General features: G+C 45.1%; 1 protein-coding gene across 1 annotated transcript; it reads left to right on the top strand.

The window, feature by feature from the left end:
• The first annotated feature begins 1,297 nt into the window (after positions 1 to 1,297).
• LOC103716573 (protein ASPARTIC PROTEASE IN GUARD CELL 2) lies at positions 1,298 to 2,995 on the top strand. The gene is given in 2 exon segments (XM_008804619.4): positions 1,298 to 2,415; positions 2,417 to 2,995. Coding segments are annotated over 2 exon segments (1,413 nt in total). The 5' UTR covers positions 1,298 to 1,396; the 3' UTR covers positions 2,811 to 2,995.
• The last annotated feature ends 10,213 nt before the right edge of the window (positions 2,996 to 13,208 follow it).

Here is a 13,208-nt window from a genome sequence, read left to right as displayed (position 1 = left end):
ATTCTTATCAACTTCTAGAGCTTCATTCAGTTCAATCAGCTTGAAGTGAGACAACTAGTTCTCGTCCTCTCGTCTTTTACCAAAAAGCAGTCGTGCGAAAGCTACCGCTCAACAAATGATGCAGAAAAAAACCAGCAGCAGCGACACCTGAAAGAGAAAAAGGCTGAAAAAGTTAAAATACCAAATAGACATCCCTATCGATCACATCCACAATACATGGTCCATACAAGGGAATAAGTTTAATGCTTACAAGATGTAGTCGAGAAATTTTTGACACAGAAATGTTACTAAAAAAAGTCACTCAGATGCTTTTCACCAATTCCTATGCTTCATTTGTAACTTTTTGAGTTACTTGTGCATTTACTGATATTCAAACCAATGCTTCATGTTGTTCATCCTGGTTAAATCTTTTTTTTTAAATTACTTGATGCAGAAAGAATAAAAATCTTTCAGAAAAGAGCACACCTTTGATAGAAATTTTTTTACGAGGCCCCACTGTGCAGTTCTCAATGCGCGTAACAAGTCATACTGATACATATTGTTTGACGGCAGTCCATCTTCTAATGGTTACTATCGAATGTTGTACAGCACTTTGCGGCGTGGCTTGCACACTGCAGAGGAGGTTGGTTGTTCATTATTGTAGATTAGTACCGATCATGTAATAATTGCATCAAATGTTTCGACATCTCTGGGCAAGCTTGTGCACATGAAATATCTTTCAAAGAATATTGAAATCATATCCAACTAATTTTCCTACACATAATGCACCTTTCTACTTTTTGCGCTGTGGATGCATGCAATTCATCTTCCTTCGCACAAATCTGTACTATTGAACTATCAACTATATAGATCTCAAAGCACTCCACACTCTTTCATTCATCTATTTGCACAGATCTCAAAATAACTCTACCATTTCTTTATCTATATGGATCTCAGAGCAACTAGCCGATAAAGAATTAGAGATGAATCTTCTTTCATGCCAAAGATAGCCCCCTGACTCCTGCCCTTCACTGCTTCTTTTCAGTTAATTGCGAACTTATAAGCTCATCTAACATTCCAAAGAGACAAGAAACGTATAAATGAAAATTTAGAGGATGCTTACAAGATCATGCAAATATATTTAACACTAAAATATGAATATCTAAGCTTCTTGGTTGGTTAATATTATCATCATATCATACATCCATTCCTAAAATCCCCGTGCCCGTTATTGACTGTCACGCGTGTTGCATGCGTCCGATAGGATTAAGTAGCTAAATACCAAAACTATAGATATATACAACCGGCAACGAACGCAACCATCACCTCCTCCACGGTTCACGGTCCAAACCCTCGCAAATAAATCCCACCCCTCTCACCCCGACACCATCATAGCTCTCTCACACAAACCAAAGCAATGCGACAAAGGGAAGTGGTGCCGCCCTTAACACCTTCTCTCATTCTACTACTCTTCCAACTCCTCTCCACCCTTCCCTTCACCACTCTCGCCCTCCACTTCCACCATGTCAACCTCCACGACCTCACCGCCGGCCACCGCCCTCCCGACGCCACCCCACAAAAAGAAAAATCCCACCACCATGACCCCCACAAGCTCTTCCTCAACCTCCTCCACCGCCACACCCTCCCCGGACGCAACCACTCCACCCTCCACGACCGCCTCATCCGAGACTCCCATCGCGTCTCCTTCCTCCTCCGCCGCCTCGGCGCCGGCTACCACCCTGACGACTTTGGCTCCGACGTCGTCTCCGGCCTCGACGAAGGAAGCGGCGAATACTTCGTCCGCATCGGCGTAGGCAGCCCGCCGAAAGAACAGTTCATGGTGATAGACTCCGGCAGCGACATCGTGTGGGTCCAGTGCCGGCCATGCACCCAATGCTACGCCCAGTCCGACCCCGTCTTCGACCCCGCCGACTCCACCTCCTTCGCCGGCATATCATGCAAATCCCCCATCTGCGACATCGCCCGCGCCGGCGCCTCCGCCTCCTGCGGCGGCGCCGGCCTCTGCCTTTACGAAGTCTCCTACGGAGACGGCTCCTACACCAAGGGGACGTTAGCTCTGGAGACGTTGACTTTCGGGCCGACCGCGGTCCAGAACGTCGCCATCGGGTGCGGTCACCGCAACCGCGGTCTGTTCACCGGGGCGGCCGGTCTGCTGGGTCTGGGCTGGGGGCCCATGTCCTTCGTGGGCCAGCTCGGCGGCCAGGTCGGGGGGGCCTTCAGCTACTGCCTCGTGAGCCGAGGGTCTGGTTCGACCGGTTCGCTACTCTTCGGCCGGAGCTCGGCCGTCCCGGTTGGCGCGGTCTGGGTACCGCTCCTCCGCAGCCCACGCGCCCCCAGCTTCTACTATGTGGGACTCTCCGGCCTCGGGGTCGGCGGGCGTGAGGTTACCGCTCGGGGAAGAGCTCTTCAAATTAAACGAGGATGGGGAGGGGGGAGTGGTGATGGACACCGGGACGGCGGTGACGAGACTGCCGGGGGAGGCGTACGAGGCGCTGCGGGACGCATTCGTGGAGGGGGCGGTGGGGTTACCACGGGGGTCGGGGGTGTCGATATTCGACACGTGCTACGATCTAGCCGGGTACGAGAGCGTGCGGGTGCCGACCGTGTCGTTCTATTTTTCGGGCGGCACGATACTGACTCTACCGGCACGAAACTTTCTAATACCGGTGGACGATTCGGGGACGTTTTGTTTTGCGTTTGCTCCGTCCTCGTCGGGGATGTCGATACTGGGGAATATTCAGCAGGAAGGTATTCAGATTACGTTGGATTCTGCCAATGGTTTTGTGGGGTTTGGGCCTACTACTTGTTAGCCAATAATGTGAAAAATGATACAATTAGAAACCTTACTACTTTATATGTTACTGAGAAGAATAAATGTGCTCAGTGTAACTGTTTATGGGTTTCAGGGTTATGAGATAATTTTATTACAACATGTAGGGAGCCTACTGATTTGGCTGCTGAATTCTGTAATGTTGCTATGTATCTTACTTGGCGAGTCGAATTTTGTCAATTTATTGCCATGGTTTACTTCTTAGATACCATGCAATGCGCGGAGCATGGGCTATGAAGTGAATCCAAGGGTCCCCTACAAATCATGAACTGTCAGACTCAAGCAAGTCGAGGTTCTCTCTTGCAACATAATAAGATTTGTGGTTTGTACGACTTAATAAACTCAAAAGATTTCACTAGAATCTATGCTTAATACCAGCATCACGATCTCTCTCTCTCTCACTCACTCACTCACTCTCATACGTAAACACACACACACGCACAAAAGACACGCAAATGTACACAGTATACGAGTATATGAACCCAACAGGGCATGTGATTGTCTCACCTTGGGGTTGATGCCCATGACCTTCTTCTTCTTTGTACTTTTTGCTTTCTCGTGATTTGGCAGGATGTACTCAAATTAGAACTATATAAATTGCCGCATTTACAAAAAAAAAAAAAATAAATCAATCGATGACTTCGGCAAGGGTATTTCCTCTTTGTCCTTCCCAGTTTGGGCGGAGCTTGCTTCAATTCCCGCACACTCCTGGGTTTCCTCAATGACCTAGGCCCACTTAAAGTCAAGGATTGGTGACACCGGACAAAGGGAGGAATCCCCCAAAGCAAAGAGACGGCAGCTTTAGACAAGGCCATGGCCTTGGTGCCAGAATCGTTGGGGATATGCAAGCTTATCTTTATTTGGTTCCAAGAACAGGCCGGAACCCCTTGGAGTGCTTTTGGAGCACTTAGGAGTCATTATTGAGTTTATGGATCGTGAATGTGAAGCTAAGAATCTTGTATTGCTGCTGATGGAACTTTATAATAAAGTCTTATCCTTTTGGCATGAGTTAAAAAGAATGCGCAGCCAGGAACCTTATTTTATGAAACAAAGAATATCAGAAGGTGGCAAGAGAGAGTATAGTGGTTTCATTCCTCTTATTCAATCAAAACACAATAAATTCATCTTAGGTTGGAGGAGCAATTGGATGCTAATTGCATCGGGCAGGACATGAGAGTGCCAACCACCTCAATTAGCAAGTCGCCAGTTTTGTTGACATCAGTGATTTAGATTTGAACTATAAATTCCAAACTAATAGTTTGAATGAGGCATGGCAAATTGAAAGTCATCGCTCAGCACCTTGATTCTTTTGAGAAACAAAAAGGTTGTCGAGGAAGATAAAAATTGGGTCCTTCATGTGTCAAACATGCAGAGGAGGGAATCCAAGCTTTGGGTCCAGGGCTACCTATCGAACCTTTTCACCCTCCCTAAACAGCACCTTATTAGAAGCAAAGTGTCACGCCCCGGATCCGGATCCGTGACACGGCCGTGCTATTGCCGACTACCGCCTACAATAGCACGCAGCCTCATACCTGGGAAATAGGGTAGTCAAACCAACCAAATCTTTTCATATGTATTCATCTAGTACAACATGCTGGTCAGTACCCAAATACAGAGCTTCTACGTAGTTTATATACACAAAAGTATATACTTGCTTTACCCCAAAAGAAAGAAGCGCTAATACCAAATTAACGTGTCTCTGGCAGCTATCAGTGGTGAGGATCTGAAAGAAAAAAGTAAATAAACGGATATGAGCTACACGGCTCAGTAAGTAATCCTGCATAATCCTACCGGATCAACCAGTAGACTAAACATGTAAATCAGGGTTTTGAGAAGCTGACATGCATGTTTATCTAATAATCATCATGGCATAATAAGTATGCGATTTAAACAAAGCAGTAGTGCAAATCACAACAATTTTCATAATATATGCATATGAAACCGTGCCCCGGCATGCCGTGGTCCTTTTACTCTCGGATGCTACTGCGAAGTCAGACTCGGCCACTGGCGGGGCCAGCTCAGTTACTATTCAGCCACTGGCGGGGCAAGCTCAGTTACTATTCAGCCACTGGCGGGGCAGGCCCAATTCCAATTCAGCCACTGGCGGGGCAGGCTCAGTTACTATTCAGCCACTGGCGGGGCAGCTCAGTTACTATTCAGCCACTGGCGGGGCAGCTCAGTTACTATTCAGCCACTGGCGGCTCAGTCATTCTCAGTAGCATCTTTGAGCCCATTATAGTGCCTCTGGGCTAGCTAAGACTTTATAAACTTACATGCATGATTATCAGTATCATCATGTTGCATACATAGCCATAGCTTCTGGGATCATTAAAGTTACTTATGCATTGTAACATATCATGTATGAAACATATATACTTAAAATAAATGCTTAGGAAACATTAATAACATAACATGATCCACAACAGGATTAGGACAGGTTACTTACATTCTTCACTAATCATGCATACAATTCAAATTGTATAAAAAAACACTGGTTCATCTTATAAAACGTATTACAAGATCTACGATAGGATTAAGACAGATTACTTACTTCAATTCGCTTTCCAAATTGCTCAAGTCCAGGTGACAAATCCTTAATCACCTAAAACAACATAATAGGGATTACATTATTCCCTATTTATTTATTATAAAATCTCTTAGTTCATCATATTATGAATTTACTTGCTTGGATCCCATCCAAGGATTTAGCCCAAGTCCAATTTACCCAATTTGGAACCTTTGGGCTCGATTTAAAACCAGATGGGGTTCATATAGGTCAATTAGGCTTAACGGGTTTCGGACCCGAACCCAGATCTAACCCGATAGGATCTTTTCTTTTTCTTTTCTTTCTTTTTATTTTTTTTTCTTTTCTTTTCTTTTTCTTTTTCTTTTTCTTTCTTTTTCTTCACTGTTTCTTTTCTTCTCCTTCCCGAAGCTTCCTCCCCTCCTCCTCTCTTTCCTTCCTTCTCTCCCGATCTCCCCCTTCCTCTCTTCTCCGACGATGGCAGGACGGCGAGCGGAGGGGAGGATGGCGAGCGGAGGGAGACGGCCCACGACCGGCGGCGTCCGCGGCCAAGCCCCGCGGCATCCCCGGCCGAGCCCGCGGCCGAGCTCTCGGCTTCCCCGGCCGAGCCCGCGGCCGAGCTCTCGGCTTCCCCGGCCGAGCCCGCACCGGCGACGCTCACGGCCGTACACGGCAAGTCCCCTCCTCCTCTCCTTTCTCTCTCTCTTCTTGGTTCCGATCGGAAGCCCTAGCCATTTCGGCCGGTCCTCCGGTCTTCTTCTTCTCCTCCGGCCGGATCTACGACCTCTTCCTCCTCTCTCTTTCTTTCTTTCTTTCTTTTCTTTGGTCCTTCCCTCCGGCACCACCCCCTATTCTCTCTCTCTCTCACTCCCAAACCCTCTCTCTTCCTCTCTCCATTCTTCCCCTGTGAAGGAAGAAGGGGGTTTTGGGAGGGCCGAGCCACAGTCGGCAGTGCCACGGCCGAGCTCGCGGCGTCCACAGCCGCGCCTGCGGCTGAGCCCACGACCGCGCCTGCGGCCGATGCCCGCGGCCACACACGGGTGAGTCCCCTCTTCCCTCTCTCCTTTTTCTTCTTTCTTTCATTTTCTTTTCTTTCCTCCCTTCTTCTTCTTCACTGAGACCCCCTATCCCACTGAAGAAGAAGAAGGGGAATGGACTCCGGCCGACTGCAGCCCCCTACCGAGAGCCGGCAGTGACTGCAACTGAGGTCCATGGAGTCCCTCCTCTATTTTTATTTTGGTAACAGGAGCTTACCATTTCCGGGGATGACCTGCGGTGCCTCCTCTCCAACACCTCTGCCGACTTAGGGGTTCCTCCTTCCTCTTGGAGCTTCCGGGCTCTCTCTCTTTCTCTCGTTCGGTGTTTAGGGGGTCTGTCATTTTGGGGTTGCCGGCATAGGCTTAAAGGACTGTTTAAGGATGAGACCCCCCTCTGAGAGGTCCCTTCCCTCTCCATTCCTCCATACCTCGGGACTGGCCGCCGCCCCCCTTGTCTCCGGCGCGCCGGCAGCGGCTGTCAGCAGGGGTGAGGGTCACCCCTCCCTGTCGGTCTTATCCCTTCGTTTTTATTATTTTTTATTTCAATCCTTATACAGCACTGCCCACAGTGGAATTTGGGCCCAACCCTTAACTGGGCCCATTTCTTATTGGGCCTAGTAGGTTCTGGGCCCGGACATTACATCCTACCCCCCTTAAAATAAATTTCGTCCTCGAAATTAAACATACCCTAGGTTCTGGTTTTCAAAAGTAGTCAACCATTGAGTCATCCTCTAGTTCTCAGTTAGTCTCTCTTAAAATGCTTGCTGATAAGATTTTGGCAAATTTATGGCACCTCAAAACTTGATCCCTTCTATTTATGATATAGGAGTTCTTTTGATCTCTTCCAAAAGAAGACTAATCTTCCCACCTTAGATGCTATAATCCTTGGCCCGAGAAATTAATTGCTTTCGATTAAGTCCACACAACGGTCGTAATCGGGTTAATAGAAATAGGTGAGAGCATTAGCATCAAATACTTTTCATAATCTATAATCCTCTTTCTTCTCTTAACTTTGCCTACAATTTAATGATCAACCTTTATCCTAGCAAAACTTCAAACCCCTTTTAGATAGGTAGATCGAAGATGTCATAGCTAGGAGTAGGGAACATTTCAGGTCTAAGCCCAACCAAGGCACCATCCATCCGTTAATACTAAATTTAAGATGCTCAAAATCTTCCGGGAGTTGCCACAGTAGAAAAAACTCACTGGTGAAATTATATAGCTCTCTCTCCAGATTATTCATAGAATCAACATCTTAATTCTGAATAAGAAGATCGAGTTTCTTTGTCAAAGTATCAACTGCTCTCGATTACCCGATCTATCACAAGATTAGATCATAAACAACTTCAATCCACCCTTGATAGTTATTCATCAAAGTCAATTGACAACCTTAATTTCTTTCAATCAGATGGAGGGTTGATATTAATTAAAGAAACTCAAGCTTCAAGTTTAGGAGGACGGAGGTTTATATCAGCATATTCCAGATCTGAGATCAAAATTGATGATCCGTTAATTCTAGTCTCGAGATGCTAAGAATTTCTTAGCATGACATAAAACTGGAGAATTTAAGGTAGCACAGCGATATCCCAAAAAATCCGATCATTTTCTTTTCATTTATCAAGGAAAATCCTACTACAGAAGAAAACAGATCAAATCTTTTTATTATTACAACTTTCCGAATCAATGGAATAATACTACAGACCAACTTAGAGAACTAATTCAGCCCACTATGTTTTCGCTGCGCACTCTGATTCAAAACATCATTTTTTTTTTTTTTTTTGAATTCATTAATAACTTTTGATCGCCATACTATTTGTCTACCAACAGAACTATTTAATCCTTCATATGTATTTGCACTTCAAATCTTTCCTCCATCTAGATCGTATGTTACTTAGCTAGAACTTCCTTTTACCTTTTCATGAACGAGTAAAGAAAGGGTATCCCAACATAAGATCCCCTTAAATAAATAACAATGCTTTAACTAAATTTTTTACATTTTCAGCGACTTCATTCATATAAAATGAGCCAAAAATATTCTTCAAGATTGGAAATTATCCCAGAATTTACTAAATGACTTTCAATCAAAATACCAATCTTGCATTGTAATTTGAAAAGATCTAATATGTCACATTCCAAGTAAACAAAGGAGAACTCTTAAATGTCATTCTCAGATATATTTTCTTTCTATACAATAGTTTCATGCATAATTGTCATACCGATTTTAACCTCGAAGAATATAAAAGCTTTCCTTGTCCAAGCCTTAAACAACTTATGAATGAACCCTATCTTGCCATCAAAATAATTAACTTCAAACTAGAAGTATTATCCACAGTATCCGGTATCAAGTTAAACTTCCAAAATCACCTATATACTGATACACCAATAACCACCATGTACCTTAATATTCCATAGCTAGTACTCCACTTTATATCAGTCAAAATATACTTTAATCATAATCCAAAATACAAATTACTCCATCGAGAAATCTCCAAACTAGCTTATTTTTATTTTGGCATGGCTCGCTACCATTCTGTCTGAAAACACCAAAATTTTTGGTAGTCTTAAATCTTGAATTCTGATACCATACCTGTCATAACCATGCCCCTAGAATGGCTTTGTATTAGCCCTAACTTCTCTCTTTTTGTTGCTCATTGTCACCTATTAAAATATTTGTGTCAAACAATTTTCGTGATTGACCGATGATACGACTAATAAAATCTTTTCTTTCTTTCCAATTATGCGGAATCTCACCGAATGAGACTTAACTACCCATTCCCTTATTAAAACTTAAAATTTTTACTCATGGTTAACCTGTTGCTCTGATACCACTAGATGTCACGCCCCGGATCCGGATCCGTGACACGGCCGTGCTATTGCCGACTACCGCCCACAATAGCACGCAGCCTCATACCTGGGAAATAGGGTAGTCAAACCAACCAAATCTTTTCATGTGTATTCATCTAGTACAACATGCTGGTCAGTACCCAAATACAGAGCTTCTACGTAGTTTATATACACAAAAGTATATACTTGCTTTACCCCAAAAGAAAGAAGCGCTAATACCAAATTAACGTGTCTCTGGCAGCTATCAGTGGTGAGGATCTGAAAGAAAAAAGTAAATAAACGGATATGAGCTACACGGCTCAGTAAGTAATCCTGCATAATCCTACCGGATCAACCAGTAGACTAAACATGTAAATCAGGGTTTTGAGAAGCTGACATGCATGTTTATCTAATAATCATCATGGCATAATAAGTATGCGATTTAAACAAAGCAGTAGTGCAAATCACAACAATTTTCATAATATATGCATATGAAACCGTGCCCCGGCATGCCGTGGTCCTTTTACTCTCGGATGCTACTGCGAAGTCAGACTCGGCCACTGGCGGGGCCAGCTCAGTTACTATTCAGCCACTGGCGGGGCAAGCTCAGTTACTATTCAGCCACTGGCGGGGCAGGCCCAATTCCAATTCAGCCACTGGCGGGGCAGGCTCAGTTACTATTCAGCCACTGGCGGGGCAGCTCAGTTACTATTCAGCCACTGGCGGGGCAGCTCAGTTACTATTCAGCCACTGGCGGCTCAGTCATTCTCAGTAGCATCTTTGAGCCCATTATAGTGCCTCTGGGCTAGCTAAGACTTTATAAACTTACATGCATGATTATCAGTATCATCATGTTGCATACATAGCCATAGCTTCTGGGATCATTAAAGTTACTTATGCATTGTAACATATCATGTATGAAACATATATACTTAAAATAAATGCTTAGGAAACATTAATAACATAACATGATCCACAACAGGATTAGGACAGGTTACTTACATTCTTCACTAATCATGCATACAATTCAAATTGTATAAAAAAACACTGGTTCATCTTATAAAACGTATTACAAGATCTACGATAGGATTAAGACAGATTACTTACTTCAATTCGCTTTCCAAATTGCTCAAGTCCAGGTGACAAATCCTTAATCACCTAAAACAACATAATAGGGATTACATTATTCCCTATTTATTTATTATAAAATCTCTTAGTTCATCATATTATGAATTTACTTGCTTGGATCCCATCCAAGGATTTAGCCCAAGTCCAATTTACCCAATTTGGAACCTTTGGGCTCGATTTAAAACCAGATGGGGTTCATATAGGTCAATTAGGCTTAACGGGTTTCGGACCCGAACCCAGATCTAACCCGATAGGATCTTTTCTTTTTCTTTTCTTTCTTTTTATTTTTTTTTTCTTTTCTTTTCTTTTTCTTTTTCTTTTTCTTTCTTTTTCTTCACTGTTTCTTTTCTTCTCCTTCCCGAAGCTTCCTCCCCTCCTCCTCTCTTTCCTTCCTTCTCTCCCGATCTCCCCCTTCCTCTCTTCTCCGACGATGGCAGGACGGCGAGCGGAGGGGAGGATGGCGAGCGGAGGGAGACGGCCCACGACCGGCGGCGTCCGCGGCCAAGCCCCGCGGCATCCCCGGCCGAGCCCGCGGCCGAGCTCTCGGCTTCCCCGGCCGAGCCCGCGGCCGAGCTCTCGGCTTCCCCGGCCGAGCCCGCACCGGCGACGCTCACGGCCGTACACGGCAAGTCCCCTCCTCCTCTCCTTTCTCTCTCTCTCCTTGGTTCCGATCGGAAGCCCTAGCCATTTCGGCCGGTCCTCCGGTCTTCTTCTTCTCCTCCGGCCGGATCTACGGCCTCTTCCTCCTCTCTCTTTCTTTCTTTCTTTCTTTTCTTTGGTCCTTCCCTCCGGCACCACCCCCTATTCTCTCTCTCTCTCACTCCCAAACCCTCTCTCTTCCTCTCTCCATTCTTCCCCTGTGAAGGAAGAAGGGGGTTTTGGGAGGGCCGAGCCACAGTCGGCAGTGCCACGGCCGAGCTCGCGGCGTCCACAGCCGCGCCTGCGGCTGAGCCCACGACCGCGCCTGCGGCCGATGCCCGCGGCCACACACGGGTGAGTCCCCTCTTCCCTCTCTCCTTTTTCTTCTTTCTTTCATTTTCTTTTCTTTCCTCCCTTCTTCTTCTTCACTGAGACCCCCTATCCCACTGAAGAAGAAGAAGGGGAATGGACTCCGGCCGACTGCAGCCCCCTACCGAGAGCCGGCAGTGACTGCAACTGAGGTCCATGGAGTCCCTCCTCTATTTTTATTTTGGTAACAGGAGCTTACCATTTCCGGGGATGACCTGCGGTGCCTCCTCTCCAACACCTCTGCCGACTTAGGGGTTCCTCCTTCCTCTTGGAGCTTCCGGGCTCTCTCTCTTTCTCTCGTTCGGTGTTTAGGGGGTCTGTCATTTTGGGGTTGCCGGCATAGGCTTAAAGGACTGTTTAAGGATGAGACCCCCCTCTGAGAGGTCCCTTCCCTCTCCATTCCTCCATACCTCGGGACTGGCCGCCGCCCCCCTTGTCTCCGGCGCGCCGGCAGCGGCTGTCAGCAGGGGTGAGGGTCACCCCTCCCTGTCGGTCTTATCCCTTCGTTTTTATTATTTTTTATTTCAATCCTTATACAGCACTGCCCACAGTGGAATTTGGGCCCAACCCTTAACTGGGCCCATTTTTTATTGGGCCTAGTAGGTTCTGGGCCCGGACATTACACAAAGCACCTTATTTTCATGCGGCATCAAGCACAAGCCTAATCTCTCAGTGAGAAATCCATCTTTCTGACAAGCACACAATCATGAATTGGAAGTGACTAAGCTTGCCCGAAAAAGGGACGGGATAATGGCCGCCTATTTATTTTCAGGTCACGGGCTTCATGGGATCCCACTCTGCTTTCATTTCTTACAAGCCTCAGCCTTATATGCTGCTGTCAACTCAATCAATTCCAACAACACCACCCCGTTGTCGGAATATCGGCATCATATTTCATCTTATAATTTCGTCGTGCTCGAAACCATCGTACGGCATGAATAAAACTGAGTAAGAAGCCATCATGCTTCATTAATAAAATTGAATGAGAGAGATGAGCGACAGGAAGTAGCAAAGGATCAGCTTCTAAATAAGGACACACTTCCTAACAAGCTAACGGTAACTTGGGATATGTGCCACTTTCAGAAGCCGCTGCTATCGACCATTATAATGGTTATAGCAGCTGTTATTTGACTCAAAAAAATAATTTTTTGAAATTTTAATGTTAAATAATTACTAAAATAATAGCTACCATCAAGGTCTTATAGTGAGGAACAGCCGGAAGTAACGAGAAATAGCAGCGCTATTTTTTTCTATTATTTGATTAGATAAAAAAATATTATGTCTTTGGACAAAGTAACCATTTTTGGAGGAAATTTTGAGACAAAAAATTGATTATTGAAATATACAAAAAAAAAAATCTGGCCCCATAATTTTGGTTTACATAAGCCACAAGTATCTGGTCAAGGATACGGATAATCTCCCCCCTTCAGGAGGTGCCTTTGAACTTCGAAGCCACTGGAGAAAACTCAACAGGATTCATCCTCGAGGATGTTGCTTCCCGCTTTCTCATCACCACATTGCAACAGCTTTCTAACTGCTAAGATAAAGTACAACCCTAGCTAACAAAGTAAAAACCTACCAACAGGACAAAGGACATCCACATCCAAGATCCTCTTATCAAATCCTACGTAGTATCTCATTCCCATTACAGCAGGATAGCAAATACCTTAATTCGGTTTTCTAAACTTTATTATTCATGCAAGTCACAATCATCTGCATTTCTGCTAATCTGGATATTAAGAAAGTAGAGGATTCATACTCAACCAAACATGCACCCAATTTTCAGACATCTCGAGGATGGATCACTTTTAAGCAAATCATATCTAGGAGCATAGCATCAGAAACCAACCACCAAGAG

The sequence above is a fragment of the Phoenix dactylifera genome, chromosome 17 (assembly GCF_009389715.1).
Source record: "Phoenix dactylifera cultivar Barhee BC4 chromosome 17, palm_55x_up_171113_PBpolish2nd_filt_p, whole genome shotgun sequence".
In the NCBI taxonomy this organism is placed as follows: domain Eukaryota; kingdom Viridiplantae; phylum Streptophyta; class Magnoliopsida; order Arecales; family Arecaceae; genus Phoenix; species Phoenix dactylifera.
The sequence above is the reverse complement of the archived record's forward strand: the minus strand, read 5'-3'. Positions and strand labels throughout refer to the sequence as shown.